At 42.4% G+C, this 26733-nt stretch overlaps 1 protein-coding gene across 1 annotated transcript in view; it reads left to right on the plus strand.

The window, feature by feature from the left end:
• ITFG1 (integrin alpha FG-GAP repeat containing 1) overlaps positions 1–26733 on the plus strand; it is a 142021-nt gene that overhangs the window by 62208 nt on the left and 53080 nt on the right. The window contains exons 9-10 of the mRNA XM_063438789.1: positions 15728–15822; positions 24271–24428. Coding sequence (XP_063294859.1) covers positions 15728–15822; positions 24271–24428 — 253 coding nt within the window. The remainder of the gene's footprint in view (positions 1–15727; positions 15823–24270; positions 24429–26733) is intronic.

A 26733-nucleotide genomic window follows, 5' to 3' on the forward strand; every position in this document is an offset into this window, starting at 1 on the left:
TACCTTGCAGTCGATGCTGAGTATTGTACCTTGCAGTCGATGCTGAGTATTGTACCTTGCAGTCGATGCTGAGTATTGTACCTTGCAGTCGATGCTGAGTATTGTACCTTGCAGTCGATGCTGAGTATTGTACCTTGCAGTCGATGCTGAGTATTGTACCTTGCAGTCGATGCTGAGTATTGTACCTTGCAGTCGATGCTGAGTATTGTACCTTGCAGTCGATGCTGAGTATTGTACCTTGCAGTCGATGCTGAGTATTGTACCTTGCAGTCGATGCTGAGTATTGTACCTTGCAGTCGATGCTGAGTATTGTACCTTGCAGTCGATGCTGAGTATTGTACCTTGCAGTCGATGCTGAGTATTGTACCTTGCAGTCGATGCTGAGTATTGTACCTTGCAGTCGATGCTGAGTATTGTACCTTGCAGTCGATGCTGAGTATTGTACCTTGCAGTCGATGCTGAGTATTGTACCTTGCAGTCGATGCTGAGTATTGTACCTTGCAGTCGATGCTGAGTATTGTACCTTGCAGTCGATGCTGAGTATTGTACCTTGCAGTCGATGCTGAGTATTGTACCTTGCAGTCGATGCTGAGTATTGTACCTTGCAGTCGATGCTGAGTATTGTACCTTGCAGTCGATGCTGAGTATTGTACCTTGCAGTCGATGCTGAGTATTGTACCTTGCAGTCGATGCTGAGTATTGTACCTTGCAGTCGATGCTGAGTATTGTACCTTGCAGTCGATGTTGAGTATTGTACCTTGCAGTCGATGCTGAGTATTGTACCTTGCAGTCGATGCTGAGTATTGTACCTTGCAGTCGATGCTGAGTATTGTACCTTGCAGTCGATGCTGAGTATTGTACCTTGCAGTCGATGCTGAGTATTGTACCTTGCAGTCGATGCTGAGTATTGTACCTTGCAGTCGATGCTGAGTATTGTACCTTGCAGTCGATGCTGAGTATTGTACCTTGCAGTCGATGCTGAGTATTGTACCTTGCAGTCGATGCTGAGTATTTTACTTTGCCTTCTGTGGGGTACTGTGCCATGCTGTCAATGCGGGGTACTCCATATAGACTATTGATTACATGGTACTTAACTTACTTTTGCATTTGGTCTATGTAGATTGCTATTATGTGCAGCGTTTGTAACATATTTGTAACTGTATTCTGTAAGTTTGATATATTTTTGTTATGAGATGTATACTTGAACATGTTAATGCCATAAGTGTGTTTGCAGACACATTATCATAGAGGTGAAAATACCATCCAGTTGGGGGAGGGGGGGTTTGCAGAATCTATTCTGGCCCCAGTTTGTTTCTCTTTAACAATAAAAATTGGATTTTTCTGTATTTATTGCTGCCCTCAAGTTGTTTTGAAAGAGAATGACTTATCAGAAGCAATTTTGTTGTGGATGCTGGGTTTCTCTTGTTTTAATCTGAACTTGACAAGTTTGAGTGGAGCCCGGCTAAGGTCAGTGCTGTGATAGATTGTGTTTGCTGTTAAGGACATACTCCTCTCCATTGTTCCCAATGATGAAGTCTTTCTGTAAGAGGCGCCTATGATGTTAAAAGAACAAAAATCAATGAGGTCGACTCAGCCCTTCTAATCTAATTTCCTTCGGACCGTTCACCCATTACTTCCGAGCACATTTAGAAATCTATTGTTAAGACCCAGCGATTGTCTCGGTGTTGCTTATTCTCACTGTCTTTGATGAAAGGCCAGTGTTTGGTTTATTAAATAAATTTAATTTAAATAAACCCTTTAAGCCCCTAATTCCCAGCCAGGTTGCACTCTGTGAAATTATTTCTTCATTACTTACATTACTTACATTCGTCTTTGATTTTCCATGATATTTAAATTAAAAATTAACTAGGTTGTCATTAAATTTAAACAAAAGGGGTGCTTCTGTCCTGGAATTCCCTTTACAAAGCAAAAAACACCTTATTATTGTTGGTTATAGGGGCTTGAAATAACATCTAGTTGTCCATATGAGCCTGTATTACTCTTATTAAAGGGACACTGTCACTGCATCTTCTCATTGAAGAATCTTCCGTGGCGCTGTCCTTCGAGTCAGTGTTAAACCATTTGTACTGTTTCAATGCTAAACGAGAGTTCCCAGCAGTCTATACTCTCTGTGCAGCTTGGGCTGAGAATGCCAGCTGTCTGGTTTTATAGCCCTGGGAATAAAGGGTCCAGCTGGTTTTTAATACGGACAGAATAAAGTTATCAGTAAAATGGCCTTAAAATATTTTTGTATGTTTCCCAAGCATGGGTTGTGAACGAATACAAATAGATTAGGTGGCTTATTGCTAGCTTTCAATGACTTTCATAAGGTTTACTCTGATCTACTAAAAGCCATGTGTCTGGCAATGCATTGTGGGAATTGTAGTTCTTAGGCAGCTGGTGCTTTATTTTTTTTTATTTTTTTTTATAGAGGTTATTGGAGAAACTATAATTTTAGAATCCATTTCCTCCCATTTTAGCGGAGCGCACCTCGCTGCTCTCCATTTGTAGAGCAATTCTCACAAGTGGCCATTGCCGTGCATCTCTCTGGAGCCTCTATCAGGCAGCTCTGACCCGCTGATTTTCTGTCAATCAGACCTGCCTCACAGCTTCAGCTATCGATTTCATGAAAGAGCAGAGGCAGTGTTCTCCAGTTTGGCAGCAGATGCTGAGGGGGCTCCATGTGGAGCTGGGATAAGAAATACACTTATTTTTCTTTCATTTTCTTCAAGTATTTCAAGTGGAAGCATCTTGAAGTATGAAAAAAAACCTATATATTATACTTTCATGATGGAAAAATGATTGCATCTGTAGATATTGCTGAGAGAGGATTGCATCTTATATAGATGTTGGCTGCAGTACACATTGCCACCATACTGTTTAGTGGAGGCGCTGTTGATTTATGGGAGGCCACACTAGATTTCCCATGAAGTTGTTATAGTGTATGAAAATGAGGAAGAAGGTGGGTGACCATGTTTAGCCTTACCTCCTAATTACTTATACACTGTCACTATCCTCCCTGTGCCCACCAGCTGACTAAAATCAACTTATAATACAGAAAAATAGGGCTGAGAGACCTAGAAGCAAACAAACACATACAAAACAGTAATATTGATAAGTATTTGTTGTCACCACACATGTTATCTGACTAGTGGTGAAGGTTTTGGATATATTGATTAAAAATGAACGTATGGCAGAACTTTGTCAGCTGTGACTTGGCCAGACCTCCATGCATGCGCGACAATACAGCAATCACACGGGCTCCTGACCAATGAGTGCCGGGATCTGGATCTGAAGAAAGGACGTGGCAGCATACGTGAGAGAGCTTTCGCTAAGGACAACAGCTATTCGCATCACCCCTGGACCGGTGCACACTGAGATGATGTCCCTTTCGGAGGTCTGTATGTTTGGGTGGGCAGCTGTAATGGTTTGTGTAAGTTTATGTATATAGAAATTGCAGAGTGGCTGCCTGTCTTTGCAATAAATACACAAATCTCTGTGTATAGAGCGATCAGGGACATAATATCCAGTAAATAATGTTAAAATGTCAGCTAAGCCTACAATTTATATGGTAAAATATGAATTTATTCTCTATTACATTCATCAGTATGTAGAGCACACTTCTTGAAAACCGAAAACGCAATTAGAAAACCCACAGGTGCTGGTATTAAGTGCTGAATATTTAGCAGCGATCCTGCTCTCTAATCATTTTAAAACGAGTGGAGGGAACGCGCATCTGTTTTTGGTTATTTGATAGTGAAGATGTAAAAGAGCGAGCGTCCGCTCTTGGTTCCTCACATCATCAGCGTAAGATTTATTGAATCATCCAGGCAACATATTACCTTTTCATGGATTGGAAATGTCTTCTGGTTAAACATCGTTTGCTCTAAAAATTGAATGTTTTTTTTTTTATTGCCAAATCCAATCGATGTGTTTTGTTTCTGCATTAGTGCTCAGTCTGTGTGTCGACATTAATTGAGAACATTTCTTGGTATTGCTATGTTGAGCAAAGAACTCTCGGTGAAATGTTGTCAGTCAGCGTGCATGGCTCTGCCAGCTGAGGGGATCCAGCGTGTTTAGAGAAGGACTTTGTCAAGAATCTATAAAATGATCTAATCTTAAAAAATGTTCATATGTGTAAGATGTTTTTCCTATACTATTCGAAATTAAATGTACGTTAGAACTGGGAAACCCATGTTCGAATCCCTGTAACCTAACCTACACAGTGCATCTAACGTGTGTGGGAGCCTGGAGTGTCCCTTTAATAATATAAACCCACCCAGTATAACTAACTGTAACCTAACCTACACAGTGCATCTAACGTGTGTGGGAGCCTGGAGTGTCCCTTTAATAATATAAACCCACCCAGTATAACTAACTGTAACCTAACCAACACAGTGCACCTAACGTGTGGGAGCCTGGAGTGTCCCTTTAATAATATAAACCCACCCAGTATAACTAACTGTAACCTAACCTACACAGTGCATCTAACGTGTGTGGGAGCCTGGAGTGTCCCTTTAATAATATAAACTCACCCAGTATAACTAACTGTAACATAACCTACACAGTGCATCTAACGTGTGTGGGAGCCTGGAGTGTCCATTTAATAATATAAACCCACCCAGTATAACTAACTGTAAGCTAACCTACACAGTGCATCTAACGTGTGTGGGAGCCTGGAGTGTCCCTTTAATAATATAAACCCAGCCAGTATAACTAACTGTAACCTAACCTACACAGTGCATCTAACGTGTGTGGGAGCCTGGAGTGTCCCTTTAATAATATAAACCCACCCAGTATAACTAACTGTAACCTAACCTACACAGTGCACCTAACGTGTGTGGGAGCCTGGAGTGTCCCTTTAATAATATACACCCACCCAGTATAACTAACTGTAACCTAACCTACACAGTGCACCTAACGTGTGTGGGAGCCTGGAGTGTCCCTTTAATAATATAAACACACCCAGTCTAACTGTAACCTAACCAACACAGTGCATCTAACGCGTGTGGGAGCCTGGAGTGCCCCTTTATTAATGTAAACCCACCCAGTATAACTAACTGTAACCTAACCTACACAGTGCATCTAACGTGTGTGGGAGCCTGGAGTGTCCCTTTAATAATATAAACCCACCCAGTATAACTAACTGTAACCTAACCTACACAGTGCATCTAACGTGTGTGGGAGCCTGGAGTGTCCCTTTAATAATATAAACCCACCCAGTATAACGAACTGTAACATAACCTACACAGTGCATCTAACGTGTGTGGGAGCCTGGAGTATCCCTTTATTAATATAAACCCACCCATTATAACTAACTGTAACCTAGCCTACACAGTGCATCTAACGTGCGTGGGAGCCTGGAGTGTCCCTTTAATAATATAAACCCACCCAGTATAACTAACTGTAACCTAACCTACACAGTGCATCTAACGTGTGTGGGAGCCTGGAGTGTCCCTTTAATAATATAAACCCACCCAGTATAACGAACTGTAACATAACCTACACAGTGCATCTAACGTGTGTGGGAGCCTGGAGTGTCCCTTTAATAATATAAACCCTCCCAGTATAACTAACTGTAACCTAACCTACACAGTGCATCTAACGTGTGTGGGAGCCTGGAGTGTCCCTTTAATAATATAAACCCACCCAGTATAACTAACTGTAACCTAACCAACACAGTGCATCTAACGTGTTTGTGTGGATGGAGTGCCCTCTGTTGTTTCACACAGCATCCTGTGCACAGTGCATGAAACCCGGGATCTTTACATGTAAATTGTGTAATTATGGCTTTTAAAGCCACAGGGTCCCTAGGAGCCCCCTTGAGCCCCCCATCCAGGGTGGATACAAATTGATGATTGGTTATCCTCGTTTGTCTGTGAAAAAAGGGAGGGCTTGCAAAGACTGCAGGCAAGAGATCAGCAGGTTTGGCAGTCTGTTTATAGATACGCCCCCATTATACCATTGAAGATTTCCTTTAATAAAATGCTTTTTGGGTTAAAATCTATCTGAAGATAGCCTTCTATTTAACATACGGTATTACCCAAAGATTATTCAAAGATTCTGAAATAGGGATTCGTAATGTAGCATGAGGCTGTATATTCATGCAATATTTACATTTTTGGTAAATGAATTCCATTAATCCAAGTTAATTGTACCTGTGTCGTCAGATAGAACATGCTCTTTTTTTCACAGTACGAATGTTCTAAAATAAACAGAAAAAGACCTTAATCACATTATCTGACCAATCTACGTACACACAATGAACACCTTTAATTTACGTTGTAGTTTTTTGTCCAAATATGCGATTAATCTATTAAACTGGAGAATGTTCATCTTGCAATAATTCCATCATTATCTATGTATTTATAATAGTCTATAACACAATCAGGTCTTCTATAACTGTTAAACTCATCTGAAAAGGTATTATTTTAAATATGAAATCGTCATCTTGTTACAAATATTTAAAATGATGACCAGTAAGAATGTGATTTATTTTTATTTGTATTTTTTACGTTTACAATGGATGATTTATATAAAGTGTTACTGACTGGTCCGTCCTGCTCCCATTACTGCTTCGGTATGATATTCCAGGCTCGCTATCATTGTTTGGGTACCTTATAATCCTATTTCCATAGGTGTGCTGTGTATGGGGGGGGAGAATTTTTCAGTAATAACCGATAGTTTCTATTTGAAGGGCTTTGTAGTCTGTCCCCGGGGCTGCTAGTTACATTCGTTCCTTTGAAGAGAGAGTTTGTGATGTGCGTAATGCAAAGTTACCCAAACACACATCAAGCACAGATTGTTTTCACAGGAAAATTGAGATGGAGCCTTTTTCTATAAATCTATTTGCTGCTGTTGAAGCATTAGATGCATTACTTTCACCATCTGACAGCGGAACCAAACCTTGAAATGGGTCTCTTTTATCCTCTAAGACGCACAACATCAAACTGCCCCAAATAGCCCTGCGTAGCGCAGTCTGCCTGCCTGGGAAATCAAACTCCTATTTATCTCTCCTCGTCGTGTTGCCATAGTGATGAGAACATACTTGTTACAGTGGTATAGAATATATGCATTTCCTCAAGCACCTATAATGACATTCATTTATGTATATTTCTTCTCTGTTCCTTATTTGTGTTTTGTGTAGATATGTTTTTTTCTGTCAGTATATTTGTGCGTTTGACGGTCTGTATTTTGGTGTGTGTGTGTGTGTGTATAGCTTTATTTGTGTTTTGTGTCTGTACATGTATGTTTCTATGTTTAGTTGCGCGTGTACCAGTTTGCTGCAGTGTCGCTCTGTGTCTGTGATCTACTTGCCATGTTTAGATTGAGTTATGATAATTGGGGAAAGTGAAATGCGTTGGTTGCTGTCTGATGACAGAACGGTTTGTAGAGGTGGATATGTTTCTCCTCAGGCTGTCCATTTTTCTATAAGGTGTTTCCACCTGCTTTGTAAATCAATAAAGCAAAACGTGTGTTTATTTCACCGAAGTATGAACAGCCAACGTTTGGCATTCAACAAGCTGTGTTAGAGGTACGTTCCTCCTCTGCGTCTGGCAATTTATTCCTGTACTGTTCTCGTTGGGTCGCTACCCGTTACATCTTGACAGCCTTTATGGCCACTTACAAGCAGGTAATTCTGTACAGGCTGATCATTTCAATCTATTGTAAGACCTCTGTCTGCTCCGTCATTGCATTGCGCATGGTATTAAGGCGTTTCACCCAGCTGTATTTGGGATGATGGCTCTGTCTTAGAAACATAGAATGTGATGGCAGATAAGAACCATTCGGCCCATCTAGTCTGCACAATTTTCTAAATACTTTCATTAGTCCCTGGCCTTATCTTATAGTTAGGATTGCCTTATGTCTATCCCAAGCATGCTTAAAGGGACACTATAGTCACCTGAACAACTTCAGCTTAATGAGGTTGTTCAGGTGAGAACTATAGCTCCCTGCAGCCTTTCTCATGTAAACACTGTATTTTCTGAGAAAATACAGTTTTTACATTGAAAGCTAGGAACACCTCCAGTTGCAGTCAACCAGAGGGACTTCGGAGTTGATGGAGGCATAATATGCCTCCATCCACTCAGATCTGCTGTCAGCAGAGCACAAGGCAGCACTGTGCACAGCATCCTGTGATTCAGTATCTCCTCCCTCTGCATGCAGACACTGAACTTTCCTCATAGAGATTCGTTGATTCAATTCAGCTCTATGAGGAGATGCTGATTGGCCAGGGCTGTGTTTGAATCATGCTGGCTCTGCCCCTGATCTGCCTCTTTGTCAGTCTCAGCCAATCCTATGAGGAAGCACTGTGATTGGATCAGGCTACCACATGTCAGAAGACTGCTTGTTTTTCTGAGTCTAACAGCATGCAGAGTTACAGCTTCAGGCTTGAATACAGTAAGACTTAATATATTTATGGAGGCATGAGGGGCCGAGGGGGGCTAGATGGTGGTGTTAACACTATAGGGTCAGGGATGCATTTTTGTGTTCCTGACCCTATAGTTATCCTTTAAACTCCCTCACTGTGTTAACCTCTACCACTTCAGCTGGAAGGCTATTCCATGCATCCATTACTCAGTAAAGTAATACTTCCTGATATTATTTTTAAACCTTTGTCCCTCTAATTTAAGACTATGTTCTCTTGTTGTGGTAGTTTTTCTTTGTTTAAATATAGTCTCCTCCTTTACTGTGTTGATTCCCTTTATGTATTTAAATGTTTCTATCATATCCCCCCTGTCTCGTCTTTCCTCCAAGCTATACATGTTAAGATCCTTTAACCTTTCCTGGTAAGTTTTATCCTGCAATCCATGAACCAGTTTAGTAGCCCTTCTTTGAACTCTCTCTAATGTATCAATATCCTTCTGAAGATGCGGTCTCCAGTACTGTGTACAGTACTCCAAGTGAGGTCTCACCAGTGTTCTGTACAATGGCATGAGCACTTCCCTCTTTCTACTGCTAATACCTCTCCCTATACAACCAAGCATTCTGCTAGCATTTCCTGCTGCTCGATTACATTGTCTGCCTACCTTTAAGTCATCTGAAATAATCACCCCTAAATCCCGTTCCTCAGATGTTGAGATTAGGATCCTAAACGTTCACCTACAGTAATATCGGATACCAAATCTCCATTTGTTAACACTAAATCTAGTATGGCCTCTTCACGAGTTGGCTCCTCAACGACTTGTTTTAGAGACAATCCCAGTAGGGAGTTTAGAATATGTGTGCTCCTGGCACAAGTAGCTATTTTTGTTTTCCCATGATGATAACTTCCCCCTTCATTGTCATTTTAGCTATTTCCTCAACTAGTAGATTATCTAACTCTTCAATTTGTCCTGGGGGCTTATAAATCACACCTACACGAGTTACTGTGTGATTACCAAGTTCTAACGTAACCCAAACGGACTCTATGTTCGCCTCACTAACCTTTATTAGGCTAGATTTTATGCTATCCTTCACATACAGGGCCACCCCTCCCCCTTTCTTGCCTTCCCTGTCTTTTCTATATAAAGAGTACCCTGGTATTTCTATGTCCCAGTCATGTTTCTCATTATACCATGTCTCAGTAACAGCGACTAAATCTACATTATTGCCACAAGTTCATGGATCTTATTCCCTAAACTGCAAGCATTTGTAGACATGACTCTAAGCTTATCATTTTTTAACACATTTTCTACAGGCACCTTCTGTCCTTGTTTTGGGGGGCAATTGGATATTTATCACTCTTTTGCTTGCCCCCACTTCCTCTCCCCCTACTTTAAATTAAATACATCCTAGCAAAACCTCTGAACTTCTCACTGAGAACATCTGTTCCCTTTTGAGAAAGATGCAAACCATTTTTTTTGTACAGTTTATTTCCATTCCAAACAGAGCTACCATGAGAAATAAAGCCAAATCCTTGCTCCCGACACCATTCACCAAGCCACAAGTTAAAGTCCCTAATACGCATCCACCTGTCGCTCTGAGTGTTATGCACAGGCAGAACTTCAGAGAATGACAGTGTGGAAGCAACCTGCCATATATCATTTGCAAAAACTCTAAAAACTTCCTTAACCTCTGAAACCTCATTACAAGCCAAGTCATTTGTCCCTAGATGGACAAGTACATCCAATTTCCCTTCCTGCTTTGCTCACTTAACAATATTACAGATACGTCTCCTGTCTCTGTGAGCAGTAGCTCCGGGAAGACACCTCACAAGACCACCATTGTCCAACTCCACACCTCTTATGATGGAATCCCCCAACAACAACTGCTTTCTATGAGGCCTCCCGATAGTCTCCAAGCCTTTAACCCAGCTTTATTTGGGATGATGGGAGTTATGGCTCTGTCATTGCACGGTATTAAGGGGTTTAACCCAGCTGTATTTGGGATGATGGGAGTTATGGCTCTGTCATTGCTTGGTAGTATGGGGTTTAACCCAGCTGTATTTGGGATGATGGGAGTTATGGCTCTGTTATTGCATGGTAGTAAGGTGTTTAACCCAGCTGTATTTGGGATGATGGCAGTGGTGTATTTTGGATTTGTGCTGCCCTAGGCACGACTAAATTCGGGCACCCATAAAATCTAAATTTGCCCCCCCAATTCATGTCAAGGCCACTTTTTTGACTGACCGACACATGCCCTAATTGATACATGCACTGATATACACTCACTGACAGATACACAGTCATTGGCACATACATACAGTCATTGGCACACACTGTTTAACCAACACACACTTTCACTGACAGGCACACACTCGTGTGTGGCTCTGTCATGGTAGTAAGGGGTTTAACCCAGCTGTATTTGGGATGATGGGAGTTATGGCTCTGTTATTGCATGGTAGTAAGGGGTTTAACCCAGCTGTATTTGTGTCAAACTCTGCGTAGCATTGCTTTAGGTCAGTGCATTATTTCTCCCCTTTAATTATGGTTCCCGGGAGCTTATCACCCGCTCACTGTGTTCACCCGGCTATAGATCTAAGACTGGCAGCACAGAGTGCGCAGTAGGGCAATGCTTGCGGCAGGTATGGAGTGTTCTCGCTCACCATAGCTCAGGGGGATGTATTTAAAGGAATTTGCTGCAGCTGTTCTTTGGTTGTCAGAGCTGAAATCACACAAGCCCTGATGTCGCCATTAGAATTCTGCTGGCAGCCCTACGCCTACATAAAGACGTGTAATCTGCTCAGACATTGGGCCCACGGCATAGTGGCACATCACAGCGGCAGCTGCCAGGGCTCTCCATCTGAGCGGCCGCCATGTACCAGGCGTGCTGCTGCGGACCTATTGATGGTAAATATTGTGAAGTGTCTCTCCACTGAACAAGGCCAGGGCTTTGCAGTATTCCCCGTGGTGTTAGGGCTGTGCTCCTCCGCAGAATTAAGGAACGGATTGGACGCGTGCCTGACATTTATATTCAGTGTTCGCGATGTGACTGATTGAGTTAAAATGGGAACTTCAGAGGTATGCGTGGCTGTAGCCACTGACGTACCTTTGGCAGTTAACCATTCGAGGACCGGGAATGTGTCCCTGCTTTTCTAGGAGCTCCATAAACTGTCCGCTATGAAAGCATGTTCTGTGCTCGCAATGTTTACGCTCTGTTACACGATTAATAAGTGGGAGGTTTCGTTCTGTGTATGTCTGTTAAACACTAGAATAAATGCCTGTTGTGTGATTTGAGTCATTAGATTTTTCTCCTGTGTGTATAAACTTTATTAATAGCTGAATACAAACAGTGAGACATTCTTACAAATAAGGAAATAACTCACGTTTATGTAAGTGTGTTAAATATCAGACACATCTAAATGCCTTAACAAAGTAATGTATTTGAAGCCCTCTTCAGCGTTAAAGTGTCTGCTTCTCTGAATACAGCCTTATTAAAAGATTTATTCCCAGCCCTGTGTCACCATCATTAAAATGTAAGTAAAAAGCTCAGACTAAATTGATTTCAGCGTTTACATGCAAATCGATGGCTTATGAGAGCTGATGAATGGCTGTAATCTGTCTGATCGGATGCGACAGGTCGTGTGAATTTCACCGCACCTACGGACTGTGTCTCTTAACTGGTAAATAACAACTATTTACAGCTTTTATCAATCAGAGGAAAGGAGTTTTTTGGGATTGGAGAACGTAAGAACGGGAAGAATAGCAGAGTTACAAAACAATTAGTGTCCAATTAGAGATTCTAACAATATATAATATATATAGCAACAAAGAACACTCCTCTAATTACTGTCTAGTTATTTGACACAAATTACATAAAAAAAATCGTATTAAAAGTTTACCATCGTCACTGTTATCCTGTATCTGGCTTTATCCCTACTGTGAGAAAAGTCTTAGCCTGTATGAAGCCCATTTAGACCTCTTTATACCATATTAAAAGCAAAATCTGGTCCTTGGTAGTAAATATTGCACCCCTCACTAACTGTTGGGTTGTACAGAGTTCTCGTGTTGAGCATTGTTTTATTTTCTTGTACCTGTGGTGAACTGATGGCAGCACAACTCCTCCAAAGTTGAGACTGTAGGGACTAGATTGGCTGCTTCTAGAAACCGCAGTTCCGCCATTGTCTCTGAGAGACATGTAACCAGAATGAAATGCATTTTCCTGAATTTAGATTGTGATTTCTGTACCAATAAGGTGACCGGTAAGGTTCCACGCAGACAATTACTGTACCAATAAGGTGACCGGTAAGGTTACATGCAGACCATTACTGTACCAATAAGGTGACCGGTAAGGTTCCACGCAGACTATTACTGTACTAATAAGGTGACCGGTAAGGTTACACGCAGACAATTACTGTACCAATAAGGTGACCGGTAAGGTTACACGCAGACAATTACTGTACCAATAAGGTGACCGGTAAGGTTACACGCAGACAATTACTGTACCAATAAGGTGACCGGTAAGGTTACACGCAGACAATTACTGTACCAATAAGGTGACCGGTAAGGTTACACGCAGACAATTACTGTACCAATAAGGTAACCGGTAAGGTTACACGCAGACAATTACTGTACCAATAAGGTGACCGGTAAGGTTACATGCAGACAATTACTGTACCAATAAGGTGACCGGTAAGGTTACATGCAGACAATTACTGTACCAATAAGGTGACCGGTAAGGTTCCACGCAGACAATTACTGTACCAATAAGATGACCGGTAAGGTTACACGCAGACAATTACTGTACCAATAAGATGACCGGTAAGGTTCCACGCAGACAATTACTGTACCAATAAGGTGTTTAGAATGGTCCACGCAGACAATTACTGTACCAATAAGGTGACCGGTAAGGTTCCACGCAGACAATTACTGTACCAATAAGGTGACCGGTAAGGTTACACACAGACAATTACTGTACCAATAAGGTGACCGGTAAGGTTCCACGCAGACAATTACTGTACTAATAAGGTGACCGGTAAGGTTACACGCAGACAATTGCTGTACCAATAAGGTGTTTAGAATGGTCCACGCAGACAATTACTGTACCAATAAGGTGACCGGTAAGGTTACATGCAGACAATTACTGTACCAATAAGGTGACCGGTAAGGCTACACGCAGACAATTACTGTACCAATAAGGTGACCGGTAAGGTTACACGCAGACAATTACTGTACCAATAAGGTGACCGGTAAGGTTACACGCAGACAATTACTGTACCAATAAGGTAACCGGTAAGGTTACACGCAGACAATTACTGTACCAATAAGGTGACCGGTAAGGTTACACGCAGACAATTACTGTACCAATAAGGTAACCGGTAAGGTTACACGCAGACAATTACTGTACCAATAAGGTGACCGGTAAGGTTACACGCAGACAATTACTGTACCAATAAGGTAACCGGTAAGGTTACACGCAGACAATTACTGTACCAATAAGGTGACCGGTAAGGTTACACGCAGACAATTACTGTACCAATAAGGTAACCGGTAAGGTTACACGCAGACAATTACTGTACCAATAAGGTGACCGGTAAGGTTACACGCAGACAATTACTGTACCAATAAGGTGACCAGTCAGGTTACACGCAGACAATTACTATACCAACTAGAAAAGCTACATTTTCTGGGGAAATTGTGTGAAGTGTTCTTGCCTCCACCAGTAGTCTACAACTGGAGTGGGCGGAGTAACTGTTATTATTTATTTATATAGCACATTTAATTGCAACGTTGTTGCCCAAAGTGCTTCACAGTTACATTAAAACATACATTTATAAAAACATTAGCAGGTGTACAAAAGGCTCTGTCTATGACATCACGTGCTGCTCCAGCCTGGCACAGGTCAGAGTATTTTGGCGGTTGCCATCTTCAAACGGTCTTATCTTAAAAACTGTACATCCTACAGTGAAGAGCTTTATATTGTGAGAATCACAAGACACAGACCTATAAAGCGTCCGTTATGGCTACACGCAGACAATTACTGTTCCAATAAGGTGTCCCTTACGGGTCCAGGTAGACCGTTACTGTACTAATAAGGTGACTGGTAAGGTTTCACGCAGACAATTACTGTACCAAAAAGGTATCCGGTATGGTTACGCACAGACGCTTACTGTACCAATAAGGTGTCTGGTACGGTTCCATGCAGACAGTTACTGTACCAAAAAGGCGTCCGGTATGGTTACGCATAGACGGTTACTGTACCAATGAGGTGTCCCGTACGGTTCCACATAGACGGTTACTGTACCAATAAGGTGTCTGGTACGGTTCATCGTAGACGGTTACTGTACCAATGAGGTGTCCCGTACGTTTCCACATAAACGGTTACTGTACCAATAAGGTGTCTGGTACGGTTCGTCGTAGACGGTTACTGTACCAATGAGGTGTCCCGTACGGTTCCACATAGACGGTTACTGTACCAATAAGGTGTCTGGTACGGTTCGTCGTAGACGGTTACTGTACCAATGAGGTGTCCCGTACGGTTCCACATAAACGGTTACTGTACCAATAAGGTGTCTGGTACGGTTCGTCGTAGACGGTTACTGTACCAATGAGGTGTCCCGTACGGTTCCACATAGACGGTTACTGTACCAATAAGGTGTCTGGTACGGTTCGTCGTAGACGGTTACTGTACCAATAAGGTGTCTGGTACGGTTCGTCGTAGACGGTTACTGTACCAATAAGGTGTCTGGTACGGTTCGTCGTAGACGGTTACTGTACCAATAAGGTTTTTTTTTTACGGAACACGGCAGGCAAGCAGCGGATGAGATTCAGTTTACATTAATACAAAGTTATGTCCTTTTGGGAACAAATGTAAACTTGCAGTTTGTTCATAAAATGCGAATGTGTTAGAAAAATCATAAACAAGAATGGGCTTGGGAATAATTTTTGAGAACCGTATGCCATAATAATAATTATATGCAATGTTTAAATAGTCACAGAAAGAAAATATGGTGCTTTCTAAACGGTGATAATATCCCAGCTTGACTGTGAGAGCAATTTTGGGACAATTCTAGGACGTTATTATGGAAGGAATACAGATAGTGGATACATTTTAGTTCTGAAAAAATGATTTGTACCAAATATCGCTCTTATTTGGGATTTTAATTTGTTCACCATATATTGTGAATGTGTGCACTTAATGTTTATTGTTTAGTTTTTTTAATTAAAGACAAATCCCTGTAGCTTGGCTAGTGGTAGGATCATGCATGTTAGCAGGCTGGAGAGTGGGTTAGAATCACACACAGTCAGCTGACTTACTCTGTTTGGCATTATGATGAACCATTCTTGTTCTGCTGATTACTTTTCAGATGGCGATGGCTTTCAGGATCTTTTATTACCGGCCTGTGAGGATGAAAAATGCGAAAAGAGTGTCATCTATCTCTGGAAGAGAGACTCAAAGCAGGTGAGTTGTGAATATGAGTAAAAATATTTTCATTCAGCAGGAAAAGGAAAATCAGATTTTACATTTATTTTGTTCTGTGTCTGGTACTCTGTGCTGGGGAGGTTACAACCCCTATCTGTTACTCTGTGCTGGGGTGATCTCCCCGTACCCGTCGGTTACTCTGTGCTGGGGAGATCGCCCCATACCCATCTGTTACTCTGTGCTGGGGTGATCTCCCCGTACCCGTCGGTTACTCTGTGCTGGGGAGATCTCCCCGTACCCGTCGGTTACTCTGTGCTGGGGAAATCGCCCGTACCAGTCTGTTACTCGGTGCTGGGGAGATCTCCCTGTATCCGTCTGTTACTCGGTGCTGGGAAGGTCGCCCTGTGTCTATTATTCTAGCTAGGCCATTCACCCTCCATCATTGCAGAGGTTAATACAGATTGGAAGGTTTGCTATCATGCTGAACACATGGATAATGGCTGCCATGACTATTTGACATTAATAGCTGTAGACACATTTGCTGTCTCCCTGTAGAGAGGTTTTAAGCTCTGGATATTAAACGCTGGACGTGGACGTGCCTGTCCTGAATGAGGAGCGCTCTGTAATTGAGTTCAAGTCAGACAGATGATCTAGTGAATGTTCTCTCCTGTCACTTTCATTCTAATGTCTGAAAAGAACGAGTGCCGTTTCTCCAGTAAAATCTAACACCTTTTCCAAGAATTATTGATTAAGGATCCTCTCGTGTCTCTGCTCCCTGAGATATCAATACCTTCCCAGAAAACGTGTCCTTCTGGGCCCCTTGTGGGAGAGAATGTACAGCATTGGCGAACTCCTGTTATATATTTCGCTTTCACGGCACGGCGTGATGCAAACCAATGTCCAACGCTTATTACAAAAACTGGAGGAAATATATTTTCAATTCTATGGTCCACACATCGCTCAGCTGCACATTAATTTGAGATTAGCATTAAAATCATAGCTAGTTCTGAGGTTGGAGATCGTTTAAAACCCGAGCAATTAATTTTATCTTTAATCTCATTGCCAGGTTATTCTTAGTCATTTTATTTCATGTCTGATCGCTTCCCACCTTGTCACTCAGATCTAGCTTGGGATTTTGGGGACAGGACAGGTAGCCGGTGTTATTGTGACCCCAATACATGTGTTAGCACTGATGGCAGTCACTGAGCCAATGCTAAAATAGGTCAGGCAGGAGTCTTATGCTGGGTACATTTAGACCATTTATAGGTGGAGGTGCTGAGCACTGATTTACAAAATTCACCACTTTCCTTCTTAACCTTGTGCATGCTGTATTACAGGGCTTCAGGACATCCACTTAAAATACTGACCCAATGCTGTATATTGTGTAAAAGCCTATAGCATGCCAGGACGACAGGCACAGAGGCAGTGTATAAACCTATAGCATGCCAGGAGGACAAGCACAGGGGCAGTGTATAAACCTATAGCATGCCAGGACGACAGGCACTGAGGCAGTGTATAAACCTATAGCATGCCAGGACGACAGGCACAGAGGCAGTGTATAAACCTATAGCATGCCAGGAGGACAGGCACAGAGGCAGTGTATAAACCTATAGCATGCCAGGAGGACAGGCACAGAGGCAGTGTATAAACCTATAGCATGCCAGGAGGACAGGCACAGAGGCAGTGTATAAACCTATAGCATGCCAGGAGGACAGGCACAGAGGCAGTGTATAAACCTATAGCATGCCAGGAGGACAGGTACAGAGGCAGTGTATAAACCTATAGCATGCCAGGAGGACAGGCACAGAGGCAGTGTATAAACCTATAGCATGCCAGGACGACAGGCACTGAGGCAGTGTATAAACCTATAACATGCCAGGAGGACAGGCACAGAGGCAGTGTATAAACCTATAGCATGCCAGGAGGACAGGCACAGAGGCCGTGTATAAACCTATAGCATGCCAGGAGGACAGGCACTGAGGCAGTATATAAACCTATAGCATGCCAGGAGGACAGGCACTGAGGCAGTGTATAAACCTATAGCATGCCAGGAGGACAGGCACAGAGGCAGTGTATAAACCTATAGCATGCCAGGAGGACAGGCACTGAGGCAGTGTATAAACCTATAGCATGCCAGGAGGACAGGCACAGAGGCAGTGTATAAACCTATAGCATGCCAGGAGGACAGGCACAGAGGCAGTGTATAAACCTATAGCATGCCAGGACGACAGGCACAGAGGCAGTGTATAAACCTATAGCATGCCAGGAGGACAGGCACTGAGGCAGTGTATAAACCTATAGCATGCCAGGAGGACAGGCACAGAGGCAGTGTATAAACCTATAGCATGCCAGGAGGTCAGGCACAGAGGCAGTGTATAAACCTATAGCATGCCAGGAGGACAGGCACAGAGGCAGTGTATAAACCTATAGCATGCCAGGAGGACAGGCACAGAGGCAGTCTATAAACCTATAGCATGCCAGGAGGACAGGCACAGAGGCAGTGTATAAACCTATAGCATGCCAGGAGGACAGGCACAGAGGCAGTGTATAAACCTATAGCATGCCAGGAGGACAGGCACAGAGGCAGTGTATAAACCTATAGCATGCCAGGAGGACGGGCACTGAGGCAGTGTATAAACCTATAGCATGCCAGGACGACAGGCACTGAGGCAGTGTATAAACCTATAGCATGCCAGGAGGACGGGCACTGAGGCAGTGTATAAACCTATAGCATGCCAGGAGGTCAGGCACAGAGGCAGTGTATAAACCTATAGCATGCCAGGAGGACAGGCACAGAGGCAGTGTATAAACCTATAGCATGCCAGGAGGACGGGCACAGAGGCAGTGTATAAACCTATAGCATGCCAGGAGGACGGGCACTGAGGCAGTGTATAAACCTATAGCATGCCAGGACGACAGGCACAGAGGCAGTGTATAAACCTATAGCATGCCAGGAGGACAGGCACTGAGGCAGTGTATAAACCTATAGCATGCCAGGAGGACAGGCACTGAGGGAGTGTATAAACCTATAGCATGCCAGGACGACAGGCACAGAGGCAGTGTATAAACCTATAGCATGCCAGGAGGACGGGCACTGAGGCAGTGTATAAACCTATAGCATGCCAGGAGGACAGGCACAGAGGCAGTGTATAAACCTATAGCATGCCAGGAGGAAGGGCACTGAGGCAGTGTATAAACCTATAGCATGCCAGGAGGACAGGCACTGAGGCAGTGTATAAACCTATAGCATGCCCTCTCCCTCTAACCCCACCCAGACATTCTGTGGCTGACCAATCATAGACCTTCAATGTTGTGTAATGAGAAGTCTTTGCAAGGCAGGTGCTTTGAGCAATTTATCTCCTATGAGCTATAAAAACCAGGAAGTAACATGACCAGGTGTCTGTCTGACAGCCAGGGGGATGTAACAAGATTAATTTATAAAACGTGCCAATTACTATTGAAATCTACACTATTCATAAAATGTAAAAAATTAAACCCGGACACACTTTAAACACACATAAAGTATTTCAGGATGCTAAAGTGCTTTAGGGATCTGGAGTGTCCCTTTAATTCAATGTGTTTAGTTTAAAGGATAGTACAGCTTACGTGGCATATAACCAGCTGCCACCATCTCACTCCATGGCAGGGAGGTCCCGCTGGTTACTGAGTTCCAGGACAATGTCCTCGTTACAGGATTCTCTGGCAAGCATTATGGGAGTTTTTAAGGGTTGGTTCACTAAACAGTTTGCTGAGATTGATGGACATGTGACTTTCATCTTATCAGCCAACGAGCAATCTGTGAGAAACCTCCTTGTCCCCAGGGCAGATCAGACCTTATGCCGTTAATGAAGGGAAATGTCTATTTGTGTATGAGTGATACAACTCGCAGCGGCAGTCCATACTTGACGGTTTTTTGTATGTCTTTTTATGTGTGCGGCACAGTAAATATACCTATTATATGGGGGGAGGAGGAATTCTCACCGCACATCACCTATTTTATTATTTACAGCTGTCTTTCACGACTTGCGGGAGGATTTTGCAGTGATATATATATATATATATATATATATATTGGTTTTATTTTCTCCCTTTTCCCACCAAATTCTGTTTGTTTGTTTTTGGATGTCATGTCTGTCTATGCATGAGATGCAGAAATTCCAAGCGTGCGTTTCAGCCTCCGCAGTGAGGTGCAGCCTACAGAATTGGGCCACATTGCAGTTTAGTTGTTAATGCACGGTTATTGATCACAGTGATGGTGTATACATGGTTTGTTAACCCCTTAAGGACCAAACTTCTGGAATAAAATGGAATCATGACATGTCACACATGTCATGTGTCCTTAAGGGGTTAAAATCCCATCTTGTCTTGTTGCGAATCTGCCATAATAAGAGGTTTGGGTGTTCCTGATGTCTGTCACGTCTCTGGTTCCGCCACTGTCCTGGGAGATCACTGGGTTACATATGCAGTTTTATATAACTTTGGATTTATACCGGCTGTGCGTTATGCTCACAATCCCTCCTGGATACAATTGAAACGGTTTATGTTGGAAACGCAGGGCCGTGCTGCACAATGTAAAAAAAAAAACAGATGCTTATTGTCCGTGTATGAAGGAGTGAAATGGTAAATCTATCATAAAGAAATAAGGAGAAATCCTGAGGGGAGGGAGGGATCCTAACTGATAGCAGCCCTGGGATCGCAGGCATCGTAGTGATCCATGTCTTCATTGTAGTCATTGTGAGTGAGATCAGTGTCTGAAACCCAATATTATTTACACGGAACACGGGCTGTCATACTCTTACACCTACAGAGCTCAATTTAAACCATCACTTTCCTGACAAACGCACTGTTCAAAATCTCCTGCAGCAATCGAGTTCAGTCCTGGCACAGCCAGGCACAAATTGTATTGGAGGAGAAATAGAAACATTGTATCATTTCTCCTGCTCTCTGTCTGCTCTCTCGCTGACTGCCAGATGTAAAAGGCGGGGCTTAGAACAATGATTGACAGGGAGCTAAGATGGAGGCGCCCATTTGCAGGATAAAGAGTGAATTTCTTTGTTTATATTTCACACCTCACAATCACCTGTTAAATCTAGGTATTAAAGGGTGACTCCAAACACCATGACTGTCAGGGATTTGAAGTGGTTGTGGTTTCTGGAGTCTGTATGCGCAGCATTTGGCTATGAAATTCTCCACATTTCGAAACTAGTCCCTTTACTTTTGCGGCAGCATCACTAGGGCATCATTAGCCAGGTGGAACAAGATTTCCAGGCTGGCTAATCACAGTTCTGTGCATATTGGCCATCTGTTGTCGTCATGCAGGCACCAGGCAGATAATTGAATGTGTCCAGAAAGCCAGATCTGCCCTAATTCCATTTGGGGGCTTTCTTTGACTTGGGATTTAACCGTGTGCATTTGGGCAGATATGCTTTACGTACTGATCTAGATCTGAGATTCCTTACCTTTTATACTGCAGCTCTTGTGGACTACATTTCCCAAGATGCTCGGGATTCTGTAGCAGTGTCTGTCACACAGGCTGAGCGTCCCTATGAAATTTACTGTCCAGTGTGTTCAGACATCGTTGTAACAAAGTGTTTGTGTTGTTTTTTTACACAATAGGTGTGGAATATATGGCGCTAAGTAGTAGGTATAAACAGTAGGTTTTAGCTGCTGAAAAACACTCTGTGGGTACTCCTCAAAAGCCCACCATACAAAGATAATCACCAAGATACAAAAAAGGTTTCAGGCCCAATTGGTGTTGCCACCCCTTGGGTCCTCTACCTTTTAGAGTGCAGCGCTGTGTTAAGTGAAGGATTATAGTAAGTTACCTGTGGTTCAAAGACAGGTACCCTTTGCGTTCTCCAATATAGTGAATATACAAAAGAAAACAAGAATATATACAAATGATTGTGCAGTATATTAAACACTGTGATTGGAAATTGAGTGAGTTCACAATTATGTCTACACTCACATTTTTTAGAGCCTTTTCAAGTGAATTAGGCTCTAAACTTGTGCACGTCTGTGTCTTTAAAGGTAGATCACACGACCCCTCTCTCCAAGTTGGATGGTGTATTCTCCTCTCCACTCGGTATATGAAAGACACAGGATTAACGAGCTAAGTGTAGCATCCTTTGTAGTTTTTGTGAGTTTTTAAGAAATGAGATTAAAATGCTCACCTTGTTTAGAGCCTTTTGGTAACTGGCTCTAAGTATGCAGGCCTAGTGTCAATTTGTGGGGTGACACTGCCCCTTCCCTGGAATCACTGGTACTGGATACAGTTGGTAGTAAAAAGTAGATGAATTTATTACAATGTATAAATAATCAATATAAAATACTTAATATAAAATACTTTCTAGAAAATAAAAAACAGATAAGAACAAATATATTATGAGTATTAGTGGTTTCCAATCAAAATGTTAAGTCCACTTTAAAAGCTAAAACGCGTTTCGCCGGTAAAACGGCTTCCTCAGTCAGCTTGTAAAAGACTTCTTGATACTCTGTACTTTTAAATCTGTAAAATCCCGCCTAAAATGCGTCCTTCCAATCGGAATGGTCCTTCCGATCACCTGACGTGGCTAAACAGCCGTCGCGTCACTTCCGGTTTTTCGGCACTACAGGATCCAGAGTGCTTTGCGCCCAGCGCGTCACTTCCGGTTTTCGTCCGGTCGTTTATGGGGATTGTAGTCCGAAAGTGGCGATTTGCCAAGTCCATATTTGGAGCCTATTTGGCTCAATTGCAATAATAAAACGAAAATAAAAGAAAGAAGTGTACAGTTAAATGTTCTTATGTATACTCTTTATATATAGCACAGAAAAAACGATTTACTAGCCTTTTTTAGCATTTCCATTGAAGTTATTCCGTTTTCTATAAATAATCTTATCATAAAAACACAATAAACCCTTTTTATGTGAGCCTTTTTAATTAAAAGACATACAGGTTCCTTTAACTTTAGTGGGAAAAAAAGTGACTTGTGCTTAGGATGTGCTTTTTATACATAGATCCTATTTTCTGCAAAAAATATTTTTCCAAATACACATTTAGTTATTTCTTTCCTAGTTAGTATGGATTTTTCCTTAGGTGAGTGTATCTGTTACCTCCCTTATTTAAAAAGTGGTATCACATCTATACAAAAAACATGCAAAGGAAATAAAATACATAAAATACTTTTAAAACCAGTGGAAGGCGAACGTTGGTGATTAAAAAGTATACATGGTTTTTTCATAAAAAATGGCATAGCTCAAAATCTGCGTTAAGACCTGCAGGGGCTAAAGTGTTGAGGTTAAAAATCCATTTTGTTTCTATTTTGCCTAATTTCTTAATCTCATCTTCCCCTCGCCAGTTGAGTGTGATTTTTTGGATTGCCATGAATTCCAGACATTGGGGGTCTCTATTGTGTACTGAATTAAAATGCTCTGAAACACTATGTTTGTCATAACCTTTTTTTATGTTTCTAATGTGTTCATTAACACGAGTTTGTAAAGGGCGTTTTGTCCTGCCCACATACAATAAATTACATGAGCATTTTAAAACGTATATTACTCTTTTTGAAAAGCATGTGATCATCTGGCGTATCTTATACTTATTTTCTCCTTTTGAGTCATGGAATTCTGTAATATGTCTCTTTACACTTTTCGTGCTTCTACATGCTAAACACTGTCCACAGCCAAAAAAACCTTCTTTCTGGAAGAAGGGAGTAGGTGCATTTTCTCTAATATGATTGTGTGTTAATTTTCGTTTTAAATTGGGAGCTCCTCTGTATACTAATTGTGGTCTCTCTGGTAAAATGGAGTGTAGCATGGGATCGTTCCTTAACATAGGCCAGTGTTTATTAATTATTTGTCTGATCTTCTGACTCTCTTGATTGTAATTACAAATGAGCGGCAGACTCTTATTTTCATTGTTATTTTTAGGTTTGTATTTTAACAGGGAAGATCTTTCCATGGCTCTTACTTCTTTTATCGTGTTGGAAAGAGAAATTTCCTCATACCCTTTTTCTAAAAAATCCTGTTTAATCTTAATGGCCTGGATTTCAAAAGTGCTTTGATCTGTGCAGTTCCTTCTAACTCTCATCAGTTGTGCTTTGGGTATATTTTTAAGCCAGGGGGAAAAGTGACAGCTGTTCAAATAAATATAATTGTTAACGTCCACTGATTTAAAAAAAGTTTTTGTTTTTATCTCATTGTCCTCTATAAAAATGGTCAGGTCTAAAAAATTAACGCTTTCTTTGCTGAATTCTGTTGTTGGCGTCACTCCCCAATCATTTGTGTTTAAAAAGGTTAAAAACTTATTTAAAAGATCCACTGAACCGTTCCAGACTAAAAAGATGTCGTCTATGTACCGCTTATAGGAGACAAGGTTCGCTCCCCACTCTAGGCTGTTGTCTATAAACTTGGTCTCCCAGTAAGCCATAAATAGGTTTGCATAGCTGGGAGCAAACCTTGTCCCCATAGCGGTACCGACTATTTGTAAAAAGAATTTTGTTTTCACAGTGGGTGCCCGTGCTGCAGAATTTTAAGAACCAGAATACTGTCTGGGGCTTCATCCCCCTCTCGTCTTCCTCTGCTATGCCAATTACTCTTCGCTTTGGGGATTACAACATGGACGGTTTTCCAGACGCTCTCGCCATATTACGGGATACATCAGGGAGGTATGTGCTCCTATGACAGTGTGTTTAAATAATTTGTATCTTATATTAAATTGAATGTTGAAGACTTGATGCTTTCTGAGATTTAAAAAAAAAAAATTGATTCTCCAGCAGGATTTCCCCTCCTCCCTCGCAATGCCTTTACACTATAACTGTCCAAGGCTACCTTCTATGGCAGAAAGCTAGCTCCTCTACTGCCTGGATAGAACAGGTTGACCATTGTTTAAAGCGATCTCTCACTATACCCCACTATAGATCCAATGACTGCGCTGGAATTTCATTGAAATATATCTAGAATGTGACAGAACCACTTTACCTGAACGCAGAGCGTTGAGGTTCTATTGACAGAACACTGTTTAATCTGATCCCTCCCGCCTCTCTCTGGTGGTTCCAAGCTGCACATGCTCATTTTGTGTTTTCAGGATAGCAAATAAACTCCCCTGTGTTGTATTGCTCTGTTACTCCCTGTAGGTAGAAGTTGACTCACCTGACACTACTGGAGTGAATGTCCCATTATCCTCTGTGGATAATGGGTTCTGTAGTACAGTAAACTCTGAAGGGCCTTTCTTAAACACCTCTGCTGTGTGTGGAATTATTTATCAGTATACGTGTGGCTGTGAGTGGTGATAGATTTGTAGCAGTATACACCGTGTTCCAAATTATTATGCAAATTATATTTTTCTCATTTACCTAAATAATTGATGTAAATAAGTCAGCATAATTCTCATGTTATCAACTATTAAGAATACAATTCAAATTTTATTGAACAAACCTCCTAATGATAACAGTATTTTTTGTAAACATAAACTTACAATGCCCTGTTCCAAATTATTACGCACAGTAAGTTTTAAAACACTTTATAGGTTGTAAATAATTGAAAATTGCAATTTGTTGTGTTTGCAGCATATTTACTGAAATCAAAAGCTATTTCAAATCAAACTTATAACAACATTTTAACTTTTTAAACATTTTAACAGGTCACGTTACATTTTACCATAGGACCCCTTATTTTATAGCAGCTTCACAAGTCTTGCATCCATTGAACTTGTGAGTTTTTTGGACAGTTTCTGCTTGAATTTGTTTGCAAGATGTCAGAATAGCCTCCCAGAGCTGCTGTTTGGATGTAAACTGCCTCCCACCCTCATAGATCTTTTGTTTGAGGATGCTCCAAAGGTTCTCAATAGGATTGAGGTCAGGGGAGGATGGAGGCCACACCATGACTTCCTCTCCTTTTATCCCCATAGCAGCCATTGATGCAGAGGTATTCTTTGCAGCTTGAGATGATGCATTGTCATGCATGAAGATGATTTTATTACAGAAAGCATAGTTCTTCCTTCTGTACCAGGGAAGAAAGTGGTCAGTCAGAAACTCCACATACTTTGCAGAGGTCATCTTTACACCTTCGGGGACCCTAAAGAGGCCGACCAGCTCTCTTCCCATGATTCCGGCCCAAAACATGACTCCACCACTGCCTTGCTGACGTCGCAGCCTTGTTGGATGCCTGCGGCTGTGAGTGTTGTGGATGCCTGCGGCTGTGAGTGTTGTGGATGCCTGCTGCTGTGAGTGTTGTGGATGCCTGCTGCTGTGAGTGTTGTGGATGCGTGCTGCTGTGAGTGTTGTGGATGCGTGCTGCTGTGAGTGTTGTGGATGCGTGCTGCTGTGAGTGTTGTGGATGCGTGCTGCTGTGAGTGTGGATGCGTGCTGCTGTGAGTGTGGATGCGTGCTGCTGTGAGTGTTGTGGATGCGTGCGGCTGTGAGTGTTGTGGATGCGTGCTGCTGTGAGTGTTGTGGATGCGTGCTGCTGTGAGTGTTGTGGATGCGTGCTGCTGTGAGTGTTGTGGATGCCTGCGGCTGTGAGTGTTGTGGATGCCTGCGGCTGTGAGTGTTGTGGATGCCTGCGGCTGTGAGTGTTGTGGATGCCTGCGGCTGTGAGTGTTGTGGATGCCTGCGGCTGTGAGTGTTGTGGATGCCTGCTGCTGTGAGTGTTGTGGATGCCTGCTGCTGTGAGTGTTGTGGATGCGTGCTGCTGTGAGTGTTGTGGATGCGTGCTGCTGTGAGTGTTGTGGATGCGTGCTGCTGTGAGTGTGGATGCGTGCTGCTGTGAGTGTTGTGGATGTGTGCTGCTGTGAGTGTTGTGGATGCGTGCTGCTGTGAGTGTTGTGGATGCGTGCTGCTGTGAGTGTTGTGGATGCGTGCTGCTGTGAGTGTTGTGGATGCGTGCTGCTGTGAGTGTTGTGGATGCGTGCTGCTGTGAGTGTTGTGGATGCGTGCGGCTGTGAGTGTTGTGGATGCGTGCGGCTGTGAGTGT

Source organism: Pelobates fuscus, chromosome 12 (assembly GCF_036172605.1).
Source record: "Pelobates fuscus isolate aPelFus1 chromosome 12, aPelFus1.pri, whole genome shotgun sequence".
Lineage (NCBI taxonomy): Eukaryota > Metazoa > Chordata > Amphibia > Anura > Pelobatidae > Pelobates > Pelobates fuscus.